Source organism: Augochlora pura, chromosome 4 (genome assembly GCF_028453695.1).
Source record: "Augochlora pura isolate Apur16 chromosome 4, APUR_v2.2.1, whole genome shotgun sequence".
Classification (NCBI taxonomy): Eukaryota; Metazoa; Arthropoda; class Insecta; order Hymenoptera; family Halictidae; genus Augochlora; species Augochlora pura.
This window is the reverse complement of record NC_135775.1, coordinates 26,597,336-26,612,514: the sequence shown is the minus strand read 5'-3', so window position 1 is coordinate 26,612,514 and position 15,179 is coordinate 26,597,336. Positions and strand designations below refer to the sequence as shown.

At 44.5% G+C, this 15,179-nt stretch overlaps 2 protein-coding genes across 3 annotated transcripts; both read left to right on the top strand.

Annotated features, from left to right (window-relative positions):
- The first annotated feature begins 1,119 nt into the window (after window positions 1-1,119).
- On the top strand, window positions 1,120-6,866 carry Foxk (forkhead box K). Its single transcript, XM_078179106.1, has 5 exons — window positions 1,120-1,513; window positions 1,910-2,683; window positions 2,801-3,060; window positions 3,218-3,320; window positions 3,423-6,866. The coding sequence occupies exons 1-5, from the start codon at window positions 1,155-1,157 to the stop codon at window positions 3,595-3,597; spliced, it is 1,671 nt and encodes a 556-aa protein (XP_078035232.1). The 5' UTR covers window positions 1,120-1,154; the 3' UTR covers window positions 3,598-6,866.
- A 21-nt stretch (window positions 6,867-6,887) lies between these two features.
- LOC144469145 (uncharacterized) lies at window positions 6,888-14,556 on the top strand. 2 transcript variants are annotated; one of them, XM_078179095.1, is made up of 4 exons: window positions 6,888-7,545; window positions 9,175-9,369; window positions 9,446-9,660; window positions 9,945-14,556. In XM_078179095.1, exons 2-4 carry the CDS (start codon window positions 9,273-9,275, stop codon window positions 12,717-12,719), a joined length of 3,087 nt encoding a protein of 1,028 aa, XP_078035221.1. In that variant the 5' UTR covers window positions 6,888-7,545; window positions 9,175-9,272; the 3' UTR covers window positions 12,720-14,556. The 2 variants fall into 2 exon arrangements, with proteins under 2 accessions (XP_078035221.1, XP_078035220.1); XM_078179094.1 differs by lacking the exon at window positions 6,888-7,545 and adding an exon at window positions 7,554-8,469 and having other exon boundaries at window positions 8,562-9,369.
- The last annotated feature ends 623 nt before the right edge of the window (window positions 14,557-15,179 follow it).

The following is a 15,179-nucleotide window of genomic DNA, read 5'->3' as shown; positions in this document are numbered from 1 at the left end:
TTGTTTGATCGGTTAGTTAATGACAGACAGTACGTGAATTTATGTGATCATTTTTTAACTTAATAGGCTATTTCATACTTGTTTCTTTCTGCTGGAATCGTCGTAGTAAATCTGTTCTTTATCTGGAAAATTGCTAAAAAATTAAGTGCAACGTTTATATTTATCTGCCACGATTTCTTAATATGTATGTATATACATGTATATGTATATATATGCATATACATATGCATGCATATGTAAGTTTGAAACTAGGGTTGTCAGAGAATATGCCACAAACCACGTGATGAGTAGGGGGTGGGAGCGAGCATGGAGTCCGTCGAAGAGTTCACTAGCAACCTAGGTCGCCTGTGTACCGATTTCTGTCTGGATCCCCATAGTATACTGACGCGTCGCAGCGAATGATCAGGTTGGGATGCGGGACGCAGACGGCATTGGTTGCTAGCGTAACCCCTCCACGGCACCACGTTCATCCCCCCACTATTGGTCATGCGGTTTGTGGCTTATCCTCTGGCATTTGAAACTTTGAATCTCCGTAGATTTTAGTTATTCGTAACTGTCAATTCGATGGTATATATTTGATCGTTCACTATCTGTATTTATGTATCTAATTATTTGCTTCGTTATCTATCATTCTACATATCTATCTACGTACCTACTACGTACCTTCATTTTTTTATTTCTTCATTTCTGTACATCTTGTTTGTTTACCCGTTTCTTTACTTGTTTGTTTATTTATTTGTTTATCTATATATCTATACATCTATCTATAGATCTCTCTATCTATCTATCTATTTATCTATTTATCTATCTATTTATCTATCTATTTATCTATCTATCTATCTGTCTAAGTGTCTATCTATCTATTCATTCATTTATCTATCCATCTATCCATCCATCTATTTATCTATCCATCTATACATCCATCTATCCATCTATCTATCTATCTAACTATCTATTTATCTATCTATCTATCTATCTATCTATCTATCTATCTATCTATTTATCTATCTATCCATTTATCTATCCATCTATCCATCCATTTATCTATCCATCTATCTATCCATCTATCTATCTGTCTATCTATATTCGTCTGTCTACCTCTCCTGTTTCTCTCTCTCATTCTATTCCGGAGGAGGGTTCGCTCACTTGGTGCTATGTCTACGTACTCTCGTACTCAGGAGAGCGACGCGTGGGCCCTTCTGGCACTGAAGTCGGCACCGGCCAGTCCGACGAAGATGCAGTGGAACCCTGAGGCAAAAGGTGCACCGATTGCACGGCTCGAGGGTCGCGAATTCGAGTATATGGTTAGACAACGACGTATCACTATCGGGCGTAACAGCAGCAAGGGTGAGGTCGACGTCAACATGGGACACTCCAGCTTTATCTCGCGACGACACCTCGAAATTTTCTACGATCACCCTTTTTTCTTTATGATCTGCAACGGTAAAAACGGTGTTTTCGTCGATGGAGTTTTCCAGCGAAAGGGCGCGCCAGCCTTTCAATTACCAAAGTCGTAAGATATATTTTACAGCTTTCTAGAGCCGACTTAACCTATCTTGCACGTTTCTCGCATGCCTTTCGTACGCACTTTGTCATATTGTTGAATCTGTTCAATGGATTCGTTGTTTCGAATAAATTTGTTCCGATACGTACGCGTCCTATATATTTCAAGTTATTTTTCAATACGATGGCTTCCAAATCTTACAACCGAAACGAAAACAGACCGGCCCGTTGAATCTATCATGTGGACAAATTGATTTAATTGAAAACAGTCGTGTTCATTATGACAAAATTGGTATTCTTTCATTGAACTTTCCTTATTAGTGGTAATAGTTTTCTAGGCTTAGTTGTAATTTTCTGCCAAACATTTCAATCTATTCTATTGTTTTAATGCCCTTTATCATTACAGGTGCACGTTTAGATTTCCGAGTACAAATATAAGGCTGGTATTTCAGTCATTGGTGGATGAGCAGGAGCAAAGCAGCGTGCGTGTACCTTCTCCTCCAAAACAAAGGGCGCCATTGCCACCTCTACGTATTAATATACCAGATACAGGGTATAGCAGTCCATTTCCCTCTCCAACTGGTACTATCAGTGCTGCTAATTCTTGTCCTGCTAGTCCACGTGCTGGTCAGGGGAGGCGGAACATTTCGGCTGATCTACAAATGGTGGCAGTGTACGCGGCTGCTGTTGCCAATGACCCACAGAATTCTAGTTTAGAAAGGCACGATGGGGGACAGAGCTCGAGCAGGCAGATAAGTCCAGAACCGAGTATCGAGACTCGTTATAGAACAGGAGGTAGCAATGGACCAAATGGTACAGCTGCTCATTGTAGTCCTCCAAAAGATGATTCCAAGCCACCGTATTCGTACGCGCAATTAATCGTTCAAGCAATAGCATCCGCAACGGACAAGCAACTGACTTTATCCGGCATTTACTCGTATATCACCAAGAATTATCCATACTACAGAACCGCTGATAAAGGTTGGCAAAACTCTATAAGGCATAATCTTTCGTTGAATCGTTATTTCATCAAAGTACCAAGAAGCCAAGAGGAACCAGGAAAGGGATCTTTCTGGAGAATAGATCCTCAGTCGGAAGCTAAACTCATAGAGCAAGCTTTCAGACGAAGAAGACAACGCGGCGTTCCCTGTTTTCGGGCTCCTTTCGGTCTTTCATCCAGGTATCGTAACATATACAGACTGGTTTCGAAACGCTTCATTGGCATGCACGCGCTTTTCCAATTCGAACGGGAAGATCCTATTGTTTATGGGACATTGTCATCTTTCAAACTATCCAGGAGCGCACCCGCTTCGCCGTCTCATGTAGGAATCAGTGGGCTCATGACACCAGAATGTCTAAGCAGAGAAGCCTCTCCAGGGCCGGAATCCTACCCAGATAGTTCCGTACCTTCACCGGCTGGTCAATTGAACAGTCAGTCGGCGCCAGGATCGCCAGGACATCCATACACGTCTTCGAATCAGACATCGCATAAAGGTCGACTGATGCAACAAATTACCCTTGTCACAAACGGTGTTACCGGTGACGCGTCAAGAGAAGGTATTCGTTTCTGTCTGTTCTATCATCTTTGTATTTTTTTGATCAGCTTTCATGCAAACTTTATTTAGATTTTGTTCAAAATTCATCAAGCTTCTAGCTAGTTTTTAGCTAGGTGAAAAAGTGTACTTTTAACAAGCACATTCGGAATTTTTTTTAGACAAGTACGTTGTATCCGGAAATGTTACAGAAGAGCATTCTCTTTCTCCAGCTGGACAGTACAGTCCAGCTCCTGTTATTGTACAAACCACATATAATTACAGGTACCGTATAACGAACCGATCACTTCATTTTTTTCTGAAACATATTACGTCTTACCTCATCGTTGAACGACACATTGTAAGCGATTATTACTCTGTATTCAGCGGAAGCTTTATTGGTCCCGACGCAGGCGTCGGAGTCGCGAAACGCTCGCACGAGGAATCGGATAGTTCTCCAGGCTCACCGGCACCACTCGCTATCGTGGAAAGTCCAGAACCACTTGAACACCAACAACCTCAGTCGAAACGTCAACGCGTTCACGAAATGGACGACCACTGAATCATTGTTGTCCCAGGTTTCCGTTACGTAGGACACTTGTTACATCGCGCTAATCGCTCATCGTTGAATATATCTGCACGCGCGTGTACCTCATACTTGCTCATATGTGCGCCCGCATCGCATCCGCATTCAGCATTCAGCATTCAGCATTCAGCATTAGCGACGGAATCGGAGTCGGAGTCAGCATCGGTATCCGTATCCGTATCTGCATCCGAGCACCAGTACATGTACACGTACACGGACATGTTTGTACCGAAACGTTCGGATCCATACTCACGTGTTCATGCCCCATCCAAATCTACGCGCATCCTCATCTCCGTACGCGTGAGTACCAACAACATGTACACGCGTACACTCAATGTTGTACTTTCATTTATTTTATACATACCGATTTCTTTAGTCTGCGTATAATAAATACTCGATTTAATTTCTCCTTTGACGCAACAAGTGGAACTTTGCGAAAAGAGAAGAGAAAAGGCCGGATGTTTCCTCTTCGCGTTCAAACTTGTTTTGCTGTTCAGTTTTACGCAATTTTTCTAGTATCTCGTATCGTATTGTATCGTCTCGATTCGATTCGATTCGATTCGATTTGATTCGATTCGTTACGTATCTTATCCCATCTTGTCGGCTTTGCCAACAAACGACGAAGGGAGATGATTGTAGCGTGTGAGGTGTCCGATATATTTGACAGTGTCCGTTCAAACGTGATACCGCATCGAATACCAATTGCAATCCGAGCGTTTATATGTACGCTTAGATTGACGAATGCTTGGTCTGAAAAGAATCGATTTTGCAAATCCGCAAATCTGAAGGAACCGCGTGTATAAACAAAGTCGGCTTACAATTGGTAAGCTGTTAAGCAACGGCATTTCGTTGCTCTATATCTACGCGACCGCCTGTTCACCATAGCATAACATTTATTTAACTGACGAGCTATTAAGATTATTAATGGCGAATCGTGAAGGATATGCAAACAATTCGAAAGATAGTGTAGATTCATACGCTCGTGTCAGCCACAGCACGCGATATCACTTGGTTTGCTCGTCCGTTGATCAAATCTGAAAACCTGTTGCGGTCTTTCAAGATCGATCTTTCTCGAAAACAAACGCATTTCTCAAATAAAACGTATATCACTTTGCGAAATGATTGTATCGTCGAGAATTGGTCGCAGAAAACTTTCTCAGATTGTATCAATGGTATTCTACTCATACACGCGCGCGCGTGCACACTAACGCGCATGACTTGCGTATGCGTGCGTGCATGAGTGAACGAGTGTGTGCATTCCCGAGTACATGTAACATGTATGTATATTAGCGCGGACGTTTTCTTGCGTGCGCGTACAGAGACGCGTATGCACGTGTCTGATCGAATGCTTCCTTCGCGTTTTTGAGCTATGCTGTGTACGTACGAGGGTACGGTGAGAGCTTTCGCCGAACCATCGGTGGAGTGCGCGAGTAATCCTTCTAAGACCAATTGCTGTCGAACACCTAATATCGTGGTTGAAATCATATCGTAAAATCGTAACATATTTAAAAGTTTGTCGAATCTCAAACGAAAGGGAACAGCGTCTATGAGAATAGCTCGCGTCGTTAGCCTCGCTGCCGCGACACGAAACAAATAAACGAAGAAGGAAAGAGAGAATTCGAAAGTTGGGAAGATAAAAAGGAAGAAAGAAAAAAAGTCTGATGTGTTCGGATGCTCTGCTAACACTGCTAACTGAATTTCCTCCGGAAATTGACTGCAAGCTGTACCGTAAACAATTTGTGTCGTAAGCAAGCTTCGTAGAACCGAGATGGATCGTTTTCATTATACGAATCGACTCGGCTGGGTACATAGTTTTCTTCGAAACTTTCGTTAAATATTTTTGTTGATTGTGCAACGATTACCGTAAGAAGAGTAGTCGAAGAAGAAAAAGGCGGAAGGGCCGCTGAAGGTAGAGGTCGGTGAGAGGGAGAAGAGGACGAATGTTTTCCACCTTTTCATTCTTTCCATTCTATTGTTTCCGTCAAGCCGCCAAGTCAATCGAATTGATTTGTTGCTATCCCCTGAAATGCTCGCGAGCCATAGACACGAACTGTAGATTGTAGTTCTACGTACGATTGTGAAAAATTTCTATTTAAAAACAAAACAAGCAATACTTTTTGCTGAATACGTCGTTTGAAATTTCTTTCCGACGTGCCTGTTTATCCGATAAAAGTTATTAACGTACTATAATCATACAGGAAGAGGTGATAGTATTTTTGTTGCCACTTGTAAATAAACTCTTAAACGAATATTCACGAATGCCTTCTCCAATCTTCTTAAACGTGTTCGAAGTATTAGCGAGCACTTGGAACTAATGCAAATGCAACCGTCTGTCGCAGCGCTCTTTTCAACGAGTAAACCGATCTTTTTCTTACAATCGGTTTCATTTCACGACTATCGATCATCGTCGATCGTAGGTGCTTCGCAGAGCCAGATATGTTTCGATAGCGGTACGCAGTGCAAGAGTCGAACAGCAACGCCGCGTATCAGTGGTTTATTCAAATTTGTCAACGGCGCTGTCGACTCGTAAAAGTAGACCAACTTTTGCAAATCTGGTTCTTTACGTATCGATTGTCACCAACCCCAACCCTTCCCGCCCCTCTTTCCCTATGCACACATACGCGTGCTCTCTCTCTCTCTCTCTCTCTCTCTCTCTCTCTCTCTTTTCCTTTCTTATGACCTCAATTTCTCTTTTTCGTTTAGTCCTCGGTGCTTTTATGCGTGTTCCTATCCCGATTTTCATGCATTACCTTAGAAATTTTTCCATTCAATTTGTCAGTTTGCAAATTAATTTGTTCTGTATTGCCTCGAAAAATTGACTCGAGAGGAGGGTAAAAAGTAAAATTCGCCTAAATAAAAGGGTTGTCGGATTTGATTGACATCCCGATTAACGAAACTCGCAAATTCTGGCTTCATTTTCAGATAATTTCATTATTTAACCGATGTACCGATATTTTTGTATTTCGTTACCAACAACGCGCGTTCCGCTGATTCCCTTGCTTTCTCGACAAAGAAAGAAAACTGGGATAAGGAAGGGAGAATGAAAAAGTTTACGACGACGACCCACCGCGTGGACGCATTAATTCGTCGATTGCAACAGGGAAACGGTGTACATGATGTTCGTCGATAAATCCGATCATAGACAATTGTTTTTTCATCGAATACGCGAAATGGTAAAGACGACGATATTGTTGACCAACATCAGAAAGAAATTCATAAAACATTCGAGGAGAGGTTTTATAAATGGAAAGGTAATAAATATCTTGTTTGTTGATGGAAACGCAGGTTTCGCTAAATTTTTGTCTTGTACCATTTCTTGAGTATTTAGTTGTTACGTTTCAGGAGAAAAAAACATGGAGAGAAGAACATCACGGAAGGCAGAAATAGTTTAGCAGAGCAGAATATGTACCCGTCGAAAAGGGATATAAGCATGTTAGGGAAAATTGTAAGAGAAATGGGGAGAAATAGAGACGAGGCCGAATAGATGGATAGAGAGTGGGTGGTTGGGTGGGAGGGAGCTAGAAGAAAAAGGAGGCGAGAGAGACAACAAGAGAGAAAACGAAGAAGAAAGGGGGTGTAGCGAGCTTGCGCGACGTTCGACCCGAATCTCTCGTCGAACGTTAAGCTAGCCAGCCAGCCAGCCAGCCAGCCAAGCAAGCAACCAAGCAAGCAGCTAACCAACGAACTAGCCAGCCAAGAAAGCAGCTAACCAACCAACCAACTAGCCAGACAGCCAACCAACCAGCCGTCAGCCAGTCACTCAACCAGTCAGTTTACCAGCCAGCCAGACAACCAGCCAGCCAGCCAGCTAGCCAGCCAGCTAGACAGCCAGTCAGTCCATCATCCAGCTATCAACGATCTTTTATCTAGTCGCTGTCTAAGCTCCGTGCTTCCCACGTTCATGGAAGATCAGTATTCTAATCGGTATAGTATCAATTTAATCTATATTTTGTTTTCTTTCGTTACCGTGAGATCGTCCGTCACACTTTTCATTTCGCGTAAATTTCTCTCATCGTTACAGTCTTTTGCTTTCGTTTAATTTTGCAGTTATTCATAATTTTTAGATTTTCGTTTTGTCACAAGCTATTTCATTATTTTAATTTGATAGCATTACGATAAATTTAATATGTCTACAATCCTTCCATTGCAAGAATTAACATCGACCCTGCATCCGTAGTCAGATCCACAACGAATCCATATTCCAATTAGTACTCGACTCTGTTGGTGTTTGCGCTTCCGAATCTTCATCCGAATTTTATTTTGCTCTTACGCTCGTATACGTACAAAAGTTTCTGCGCACAGAGAGTAATGATTAACGCACAGACACCATTAACCCGTAAAATAAAATTCCTTACAATGTTTTTCGTGTTCATGGATGCGAAGCGCGTGCACGCCACACGGAACTTGTTATCAAAATTGGTGCCTGTACGGTAAATGATAAATGGTAAGAGATAACTGATAACAATGAACTGTTAACTAAGAGTTAACTAAGAACAAGAGTTCGGAGAAAGGATTGCAAAGAATAACGTGGAACGTTGCAAAAATCTAAAATGTCATAATCGATTGTTTCGTGACAGTTCACGGTTCACGGTTCTCGGCTGACAATCGAACAAAACGTTTGTTTCATCGTATAAGGAACAATTCGCAGTTCATGATCTTTTGAGAATTCTGACTGCGCGAGCGCAGTATTTGGCGTACAGTTTCTCGATGAATACGATATAACCTGAGAATGCTTCGCAAAGAATCACAAGAAAAACTGAAGCCGATGCTGGATTTTTCACTCTTTGGTACCCGTATCAACAGAAACCGATAAAAATCAACGAGCGTACCGCCGAATCATCGTACAAGGTGCCGTCTGTTATTTCCATACTTCCAATCGATTTTACTAGCAAATAAAGAGCTTATCCGTGAAATGTTAACGTGGGACTTTTTATTTTCAGATTGGTCACAAGTTACGATCAATATAGCGTCGCAATCTCGTATTGTTTTTGATCAAGCCCGAAGGATCTAAAACGACATTGAAAATAGGAAGAGCAATGAAAATGACGACGCGGTCGCAGACCCGGCCGCGACCCCTGCGAGTGCTGAGATCGCAGCGACTGCTCCGAGCGAGAAGGAAGGAAGAATGTGTGCGATTTATTTGGCTCGGAACCACCGACGAGAGGAGAGTTAACACGGATTCAACCAATTATAGCCCCGTTCTCGAGCGAACGAGCAACTTCCGGCTTGGTTAATTCGCATAAAGAGTAAATCAATTCTCGTTCAAGAATTCTCTTTAACGCGGTTCATGATTGGTTCGCGCTTCGCGATTTAGGCACGTGCAAAAACAAAATAAATAACTGTACGATGGAAGCAAGAACGAGTTGCTTAGGATTCGGGGAGAGGGAACGAATGACAACGATGGTGGTGGCGGTGGTGGTGGTGTTGTCGTTGGTGGTGGTGGTGGTGATGATGATGATGGTATAAGTGGAAATGGGGAGGATTGCAGCAGGGGATGGAGTAGAATCAACATAGTCGACGAACGTGCAAATGACCATGGTTTCGTATTTGCAGGCGGTGTGGGTGAACAACCACAAACGATGATAACGATAGAAAAAGCGCGAGCAACGTCGGATTGACAGTTCAAGGAGTTAATAGTGGCACCCCTTGGAATGCGTGCGCCAACGGTATTGAACAGTTGGGGCTGGGGAATCTTTGCTTTTTTTCTGCTCGTCTTTGCCACCCACAGTCCTGCCGCGAGTCGCAGAGGTAAGCTATAATATTGTCCATTCTTGATCGTTGGTATCGGAAAGCGAAATTAAAACGTATGATATCGGTCTTCTAGCGGATCGTGATCACTGCAACAAGACTGTAGAAATATACGATGACGTATCGAGTCCAGCTGTAACTACAGCCAATTGGGGAAAACCTCTGTTCTGCTCGTATCGTTTCCGCGCGTATCGTGCAACACCGCGGGACTTGATTTTACGTGTTCGTTTCAAAAAGTTTAAAGTTGGCGTGCTCGAGAACGCCACCACTTGTTCCGGTGGTTACTTGCAGGTAGGTGCACAAGTTTACGAAACAACGACGCATTCGTGAGTTCTCGTTAATACGGTAATATTATTACCGTAATAATCGTTTATTAGGTCTCCCTACTAAAACATTACTCTGCATTAGCGGCACACCTACATATGTATATCGATTCTCGTTCACGATTACAATTCTATTTTAGCCAGAATTAGATAAATGATCGACTCGAACAACTGATGCGTTGTCTCATACAACGTTATAAATTACCAATTGGATACGCATATCAATAAATATTATTATTGTTATTATAACAGATCGTCGATGGAAATGCGAAGACGGAGGTAAGCAATCGAAAGGATCCTGGAGTCTATTGCGGTGAATCGGAGCAACAGCAGACCTTCATTTCCGAGACGAATTTCGTCAGAGTGTTCTTTCACGCAGACAATTTCACCGATCAAACCTACTTCAGTTTTGATACTCGAGCGGAGCAACAGTTCGAGGTATACAAAAGATATGGTCAACATCCGGAATTATATCCGAATCGCAGGGGCGAGATCGTTCCGGGGAGTTACTGCGAGCGGGTCTTCAAAGACTGCAGGTTGCAAACGTGTTACGTGCAGAGCCCAGCCTATCCGGGCATTTATCCGCGCGCGTTGCATTGCAAGTACCGAATGAACACGCGAGTACCGTTCATAAAGCTTTACATCGAGAACGAAGAGTTTAACATTGATGGGCAGAGGTGCGAGAACATCATGACTTGCCCGATGAGGCCGATAAGTTCTGGATCAGAGCATTGCCCGTACGATTACATACGCGTCTACGACGGTAAAGACGAGAGCAGCCCGGTGATCGGTACGTTTTGCGGCATGGGCAAATTTCCGTATAGTATAATCGGTACCAGCGAGGACCTGTACGTAGAGTTTGTCTCGTCACCGGCCGGGCCGCTTCTAAACACCGGATTCCATTTCAATGTGGACTACTGGCCGGGTCACGTGGAAACGGCCGGCGTTCGGAACGGTAGCTGCGACTGGTTGCTGAACAGCGAGTCCCTGCTGACTGGCAACGAAGGAATATTTCTCTCGGTAGCTCACTGGTATCCACCGCATACCAGCTGCACCTATCTGCTGAAAGGCCGGGTCGGTGAGATCGCGAGGCTCTACTTTCCCAGTTTCCGCGTGAATCGCATCGAGTCGCCGATACAATCCTACGAAGGCGATTGCGGCGAGAGTCTGACCCTCTACGACGCAGACTGGCCGGACGACGCGAAGATCATCAAAACGTTTTGCGACACGTTCAGCAAGCCGATGGAGAAGCACGATTTTGTGTCGACCTCGAATGCTCTGTTTGTAAAATTTGAGAGTAAAACGGGCAGCTATTCCGGTAGCTCTCTCTACTATTGGGCACACTACGATTTCTTCAACGCGACGAGATTCGGCGAGCCTGTTCCCGGAACAGAGTGCGACGAGACTTTTGCCTCGTGGAAAACGCGTTCCGGCCATTTGCGATCCCCGCTAAACACTCTAGTCTTCAAACGGCCGGGCGATCCGCCTGCCGATCTCTCTTGCGTTTACACCTTCCTCACGGACAAACGACTGTACGCCCGCGTCATTCTCACCGTAGAGTCCGTCTCCTTCAAAGAGCATCCGTACGCGCAATGCGGACATTGTTGGGACAGTCGGGTGGACAAATTGATCATCAAAGAACCAACAGTCACACTTTCCGGCGAGCAACCGTTTTACCAGAATCACCAGCAACAGTCTCAGCAGCCGCGCCAGCAACAATACCAGCAGCAACAACAACAACAATCGCAACAACAACAGCAGCATCAACAACAACAGGCACAGTATCAGCATCAGCAACAACAGGATTTAGGCGCCGACAAGGGCGGTCACTGCATTTGTCGATCGGGTCCGGTCGCTGACGGAAAACCGGTAGCACGCGTAATCTCGCGAGGAGAGAAACTCGAATTGAAATTGTTGGTGGATGGAACGCATGCCGCGGCCAGCTACTTCAAGCAACACGCGCCACTGTTCGAGGCGAAATACGAGTTTGCTCATAGTCCATTGTGTGGACCCGCGGTTCTCGAGGCCACAACGAACGGTGAAGTCGAATTCCCGCATTACGAAGCGCTCGGATACGTCGCACCGCCTCGTTCCATCAAATGTATTTGGGAACTTCGCGTGAATCGGGATCGAGACGTGTGGCTGCATTTCGATAAAATTAAATTTGCCTCGAGATCCTGCGAAGACGGAAAACTCGAAATCTTTTTGCCTGGTGACCCGGATCCGTTTCTCGGCATATGCGGCGAGAACATTAGCTCTGCCCTGAACACGCCGATCATCTCGGAGGCACAGATTTCTCCGTCACGAGTTCGAACGTCCGGCCAGCGCAGTTCCGGTCCAAGCTCTGGTACCGGCACCGGCACTGTACCTGGATCCGGATTCAACTACGGTTATGGATATAGTTACGGTTACGGTCACAATTACGAGAATCAACAAACACCGTCGCAGACCCAAACGCAACAGCCGACAGGTGCGTCGTCTGAAAAGGCGTCCTCAACTCCGAACGAGGAATCAGAATGGCCTTTCGTAATTATTCAGTTCACCGGTTCAATGGCTCCGGCGAGAGCAGCTTTCAAGATCGCTTGGACGGAGCTCTATCATTTGCCTCGCGACACCTCGGGAGCTTTAAACACGCAAAAGCTCGAAGAGATGTGCGGATTTCAATGTCCCGGCGACGTCGGCTGCATCCCTGCGAGGTTGGTCTGCAACGGAGTGGTTAATTGTCCATCGCCGGAACCCAGGTCCAGCTTGCGAAAGACGAACAACGTTACCGGATTGTTGACGATAGAAGAACCGAACGACGAATCGAGCGAAACTTGCGGAGCCGACTTGCTTGGAACTCGTGGAAACAAGGCCGGATCCGGAAACGGTGTCGGCGGTCTCGCCAGCGTTGTTGGTTCCGCCGGATGGGCTGGCGCCGGCCTGGGCGCCGCTCTCGCGGTTCTTCTCGGTCTCATATGTTTGATCACCGTTTGCAAGATTTGCAGGCGTCGCTCCACACCGAGAAACATTCACGTACCCTATTGACGGAAAGGCGAAAGCCAACTACTACTCGCTTGCGGTTGCGACTACGATCTCCGAAATTTTTCGCTCTTCGTTCATCAACTCCGAATGATCGGCCAATAACACCACATCTCGAAACAGACGTGCTCTCGATACGCCGTTATAACCGACGCTCCTTTATTCGCCTCTGTTCGCGGCATTATTCGCGTCACCGGACCGAGCGTAAATCTTTCAGAGAAACTTTATCGCTTCGCTCGTTTTACTCGTTCGATTGAACGAGAAAGAGGAAAAGAAGGGCAAGGCGAACCCGACTGACTGATCGCATAGATACATTGGTAGACAAACGACTATATGTAAAGGTACAAGCACCGTAGCCGTTAGCCTGGAGAACAACCAGCCGGAACTGATTAAACGGGGGACGTGTTATTTCGGTAGATCGTAGAGGTGTGCGCCGGCAAGCTTGAAAACACGCCGACAGGAAAGCGCGCGTCAGCAATTATCGGGATCAGAGTCGGGATCGGAATTTAAAGTGGTATCGAAATCTCGCTACACGTATGTACAATCTATTCGCGTTACGTTACCAACAAGAGTGCCTGCGAATGTTCGCACGCGCGCGTTGTCTAATTCACGCGCGTGCGTTATTCTTTGAGAATATGCCGAACAAACTTGTATATATCGAGAATAATAGGACGCGCATCGATTATTTTTAGCGGAAACACTACGAGCCCCTAAGGAGCATTTATCTAGCCACGCGAATCGTTTGTTGCGACACGTGGCTGCGAAAAACCATCTTCTTTTGTATATAGTTTCCTAATTGAAAATTCAACAGATATCTTAGTCTTAGCGAATCGACAGCGGTAGGTCTTGGTTGCGATCAGGATCATTCACACGATCACGGTCAGAAGCCCGTATAACGCACACATACTTCACACCATGTTCATCTACAATCTACATCTGCATCTACATTGACGCTTCTATGCGTCGAACGTAACAGCTTCAAGAACAACATCATTTGCGTTTCGTTGTCCTTATCGTTATCATTCCATTAAAGTAGACGCGCGCGCGCGCGCCACTTGTGAACTACAGAAATCGGTATTTTATTAATTTCCATAATTTCTGCGTTGAAATCAACCTCTTACGGGTCTTACTATATTGATTCAAGTGACCCGTGCGTGCGTGCGTGCGTATGTTATCCCCTTACCGTTACTGTTACACTTACCCTTGCCCTTACCCTTACTGTTATTCTTACCCTTACGCCGTTACCGTTACCATTATCATTACCATTACCATTATGATGGTTATTGTTATCGTTACCGTTACAATGACAGCTACAGTTACAGTTAGTTACACAGTTATCGTTATAATTACTGTTTTATATCATTTAATGTCATTTCGAAAGAATCTGCAGCGTCAACGGTCAACGTTACGAATCAATTTTGCCGTGCATCTATATATTACGATTACATCATTGTCTGCTTTTTTACTATTTTGTACCGTCGACGTTTCACGTTCAACACATCAAAGCTGCGCGAGCGACGTTGGTGTCAGTGTCGAATTTTGCAGGTTCGTATCGTAGCACTTGTTGTCGTCGATATCGTCAACTCTTTACTATGTATATGTATAATAATTACATAGTATCGTTACAATCGTGTGAAACGTCGTGGTTATACCATATTGCTGTTACCTATTAGTAACAGGCTGCTACCAACGTCCTCGTAATCGCCAGCCAAGTACCACAGTAGCTACTACAGTTGCGAACATAACTGCTACTGCCAGCAGCGTCGTCATTACATTATTATATTTTTTACAAATAAAAAGTATCCTCGTCGTTGAGGTAAAACAGACAAATACCTGATTTTCTTTCTCGTCCACAATTTCTATGCTAATACACGCGCGCTCATGCACACATGTATAAATATATGTACATGCGAAGAACTGCTGAACGGTTGGGTTTGGCAGTAAGTTAAGCTGTCTCGGCTATACAATAGTTTGCGCAGCCAGAAGTTTTCCGCGAATTTCGACGACACGATTTTGTTTACACGTATAAATTACTGAATCTATTTCTCCGTATTGCCATATCTTGCACGACATCTTCCAATTTTTTACCATGATTCGCCCGCCGTCGTCCAAATTGTCGAGTTCATAACGGCACAAATAAGAAAAAGAAAGGAGAAGAAAGACGACAACGTTACAGACTACGAAATGGCAATTGGAAAAGTGACAAGGTACAACCGTGTCTACAGAGGCCACGAATCGAAAATATTGATGCAATCGCCAACATCCGTCGTAGGACTGATTACTGACAATGTTCTGGTACCGATAACTAAAACTGTTTCCGTCACGAAAAGTTCGCGCATTCTTCCAAGCTTCTACGAACAGAATGTAAAAGCAATTCGATCACGGCAACGTGACAACGATGCCGCGGTACCACTTTTGATGCAACCCCTTCAAAATCCAAACACGGTAAAACTTTACCAAAATTAA

Excerpts from the sequence above, each read along its gene's own strand:
- Foxk (XM_078179106.1), top strand. The coding sequence starts at position 1,155 with ATGTCTACGTACTCTCGTACTCAGGAGAGCGACGCGTGGGCCCTTCTG. Across the intron at positions 2,684-2,800 it reads CCTTTCGGTCTTTCATCCAG|GAGCGCACCCGCTTCGCCGT; the intron begins GTATCGTAACAT and ends CAAACTATCCAG. Across the intron at positions 3,321-3,422 it reads CAAACCACATATAATTACAG|CGGAAGCTTTATTGGTCCCG; the intron begins GTACCGTATAAC and ends CTCTGTATTCAG.
- LOC144469145 (XM_078179095.1), top strand. The coding sequence starts at position 9,273 with ATGCGTGCGCCAACGGTATTGAACAGTTGGGGCTGGGGAATCTTTGCT. Across the intron at positions 9,370-9,445 it reads TCCTGCCGCGAGTCGCAGAG|CGGATCGTGATCACTGCAAC; the intron begins GTAAGCTATAAT and ends TCGGTCTTCTAG. Across the intron at positions 9,661-9,944 it reads GTTCCGGTGGTTACTTGCAG|ATCGTCGATGGAAATGCGAA; the intron begins GTAGGTGCACAA and ends TTATTATAACAG.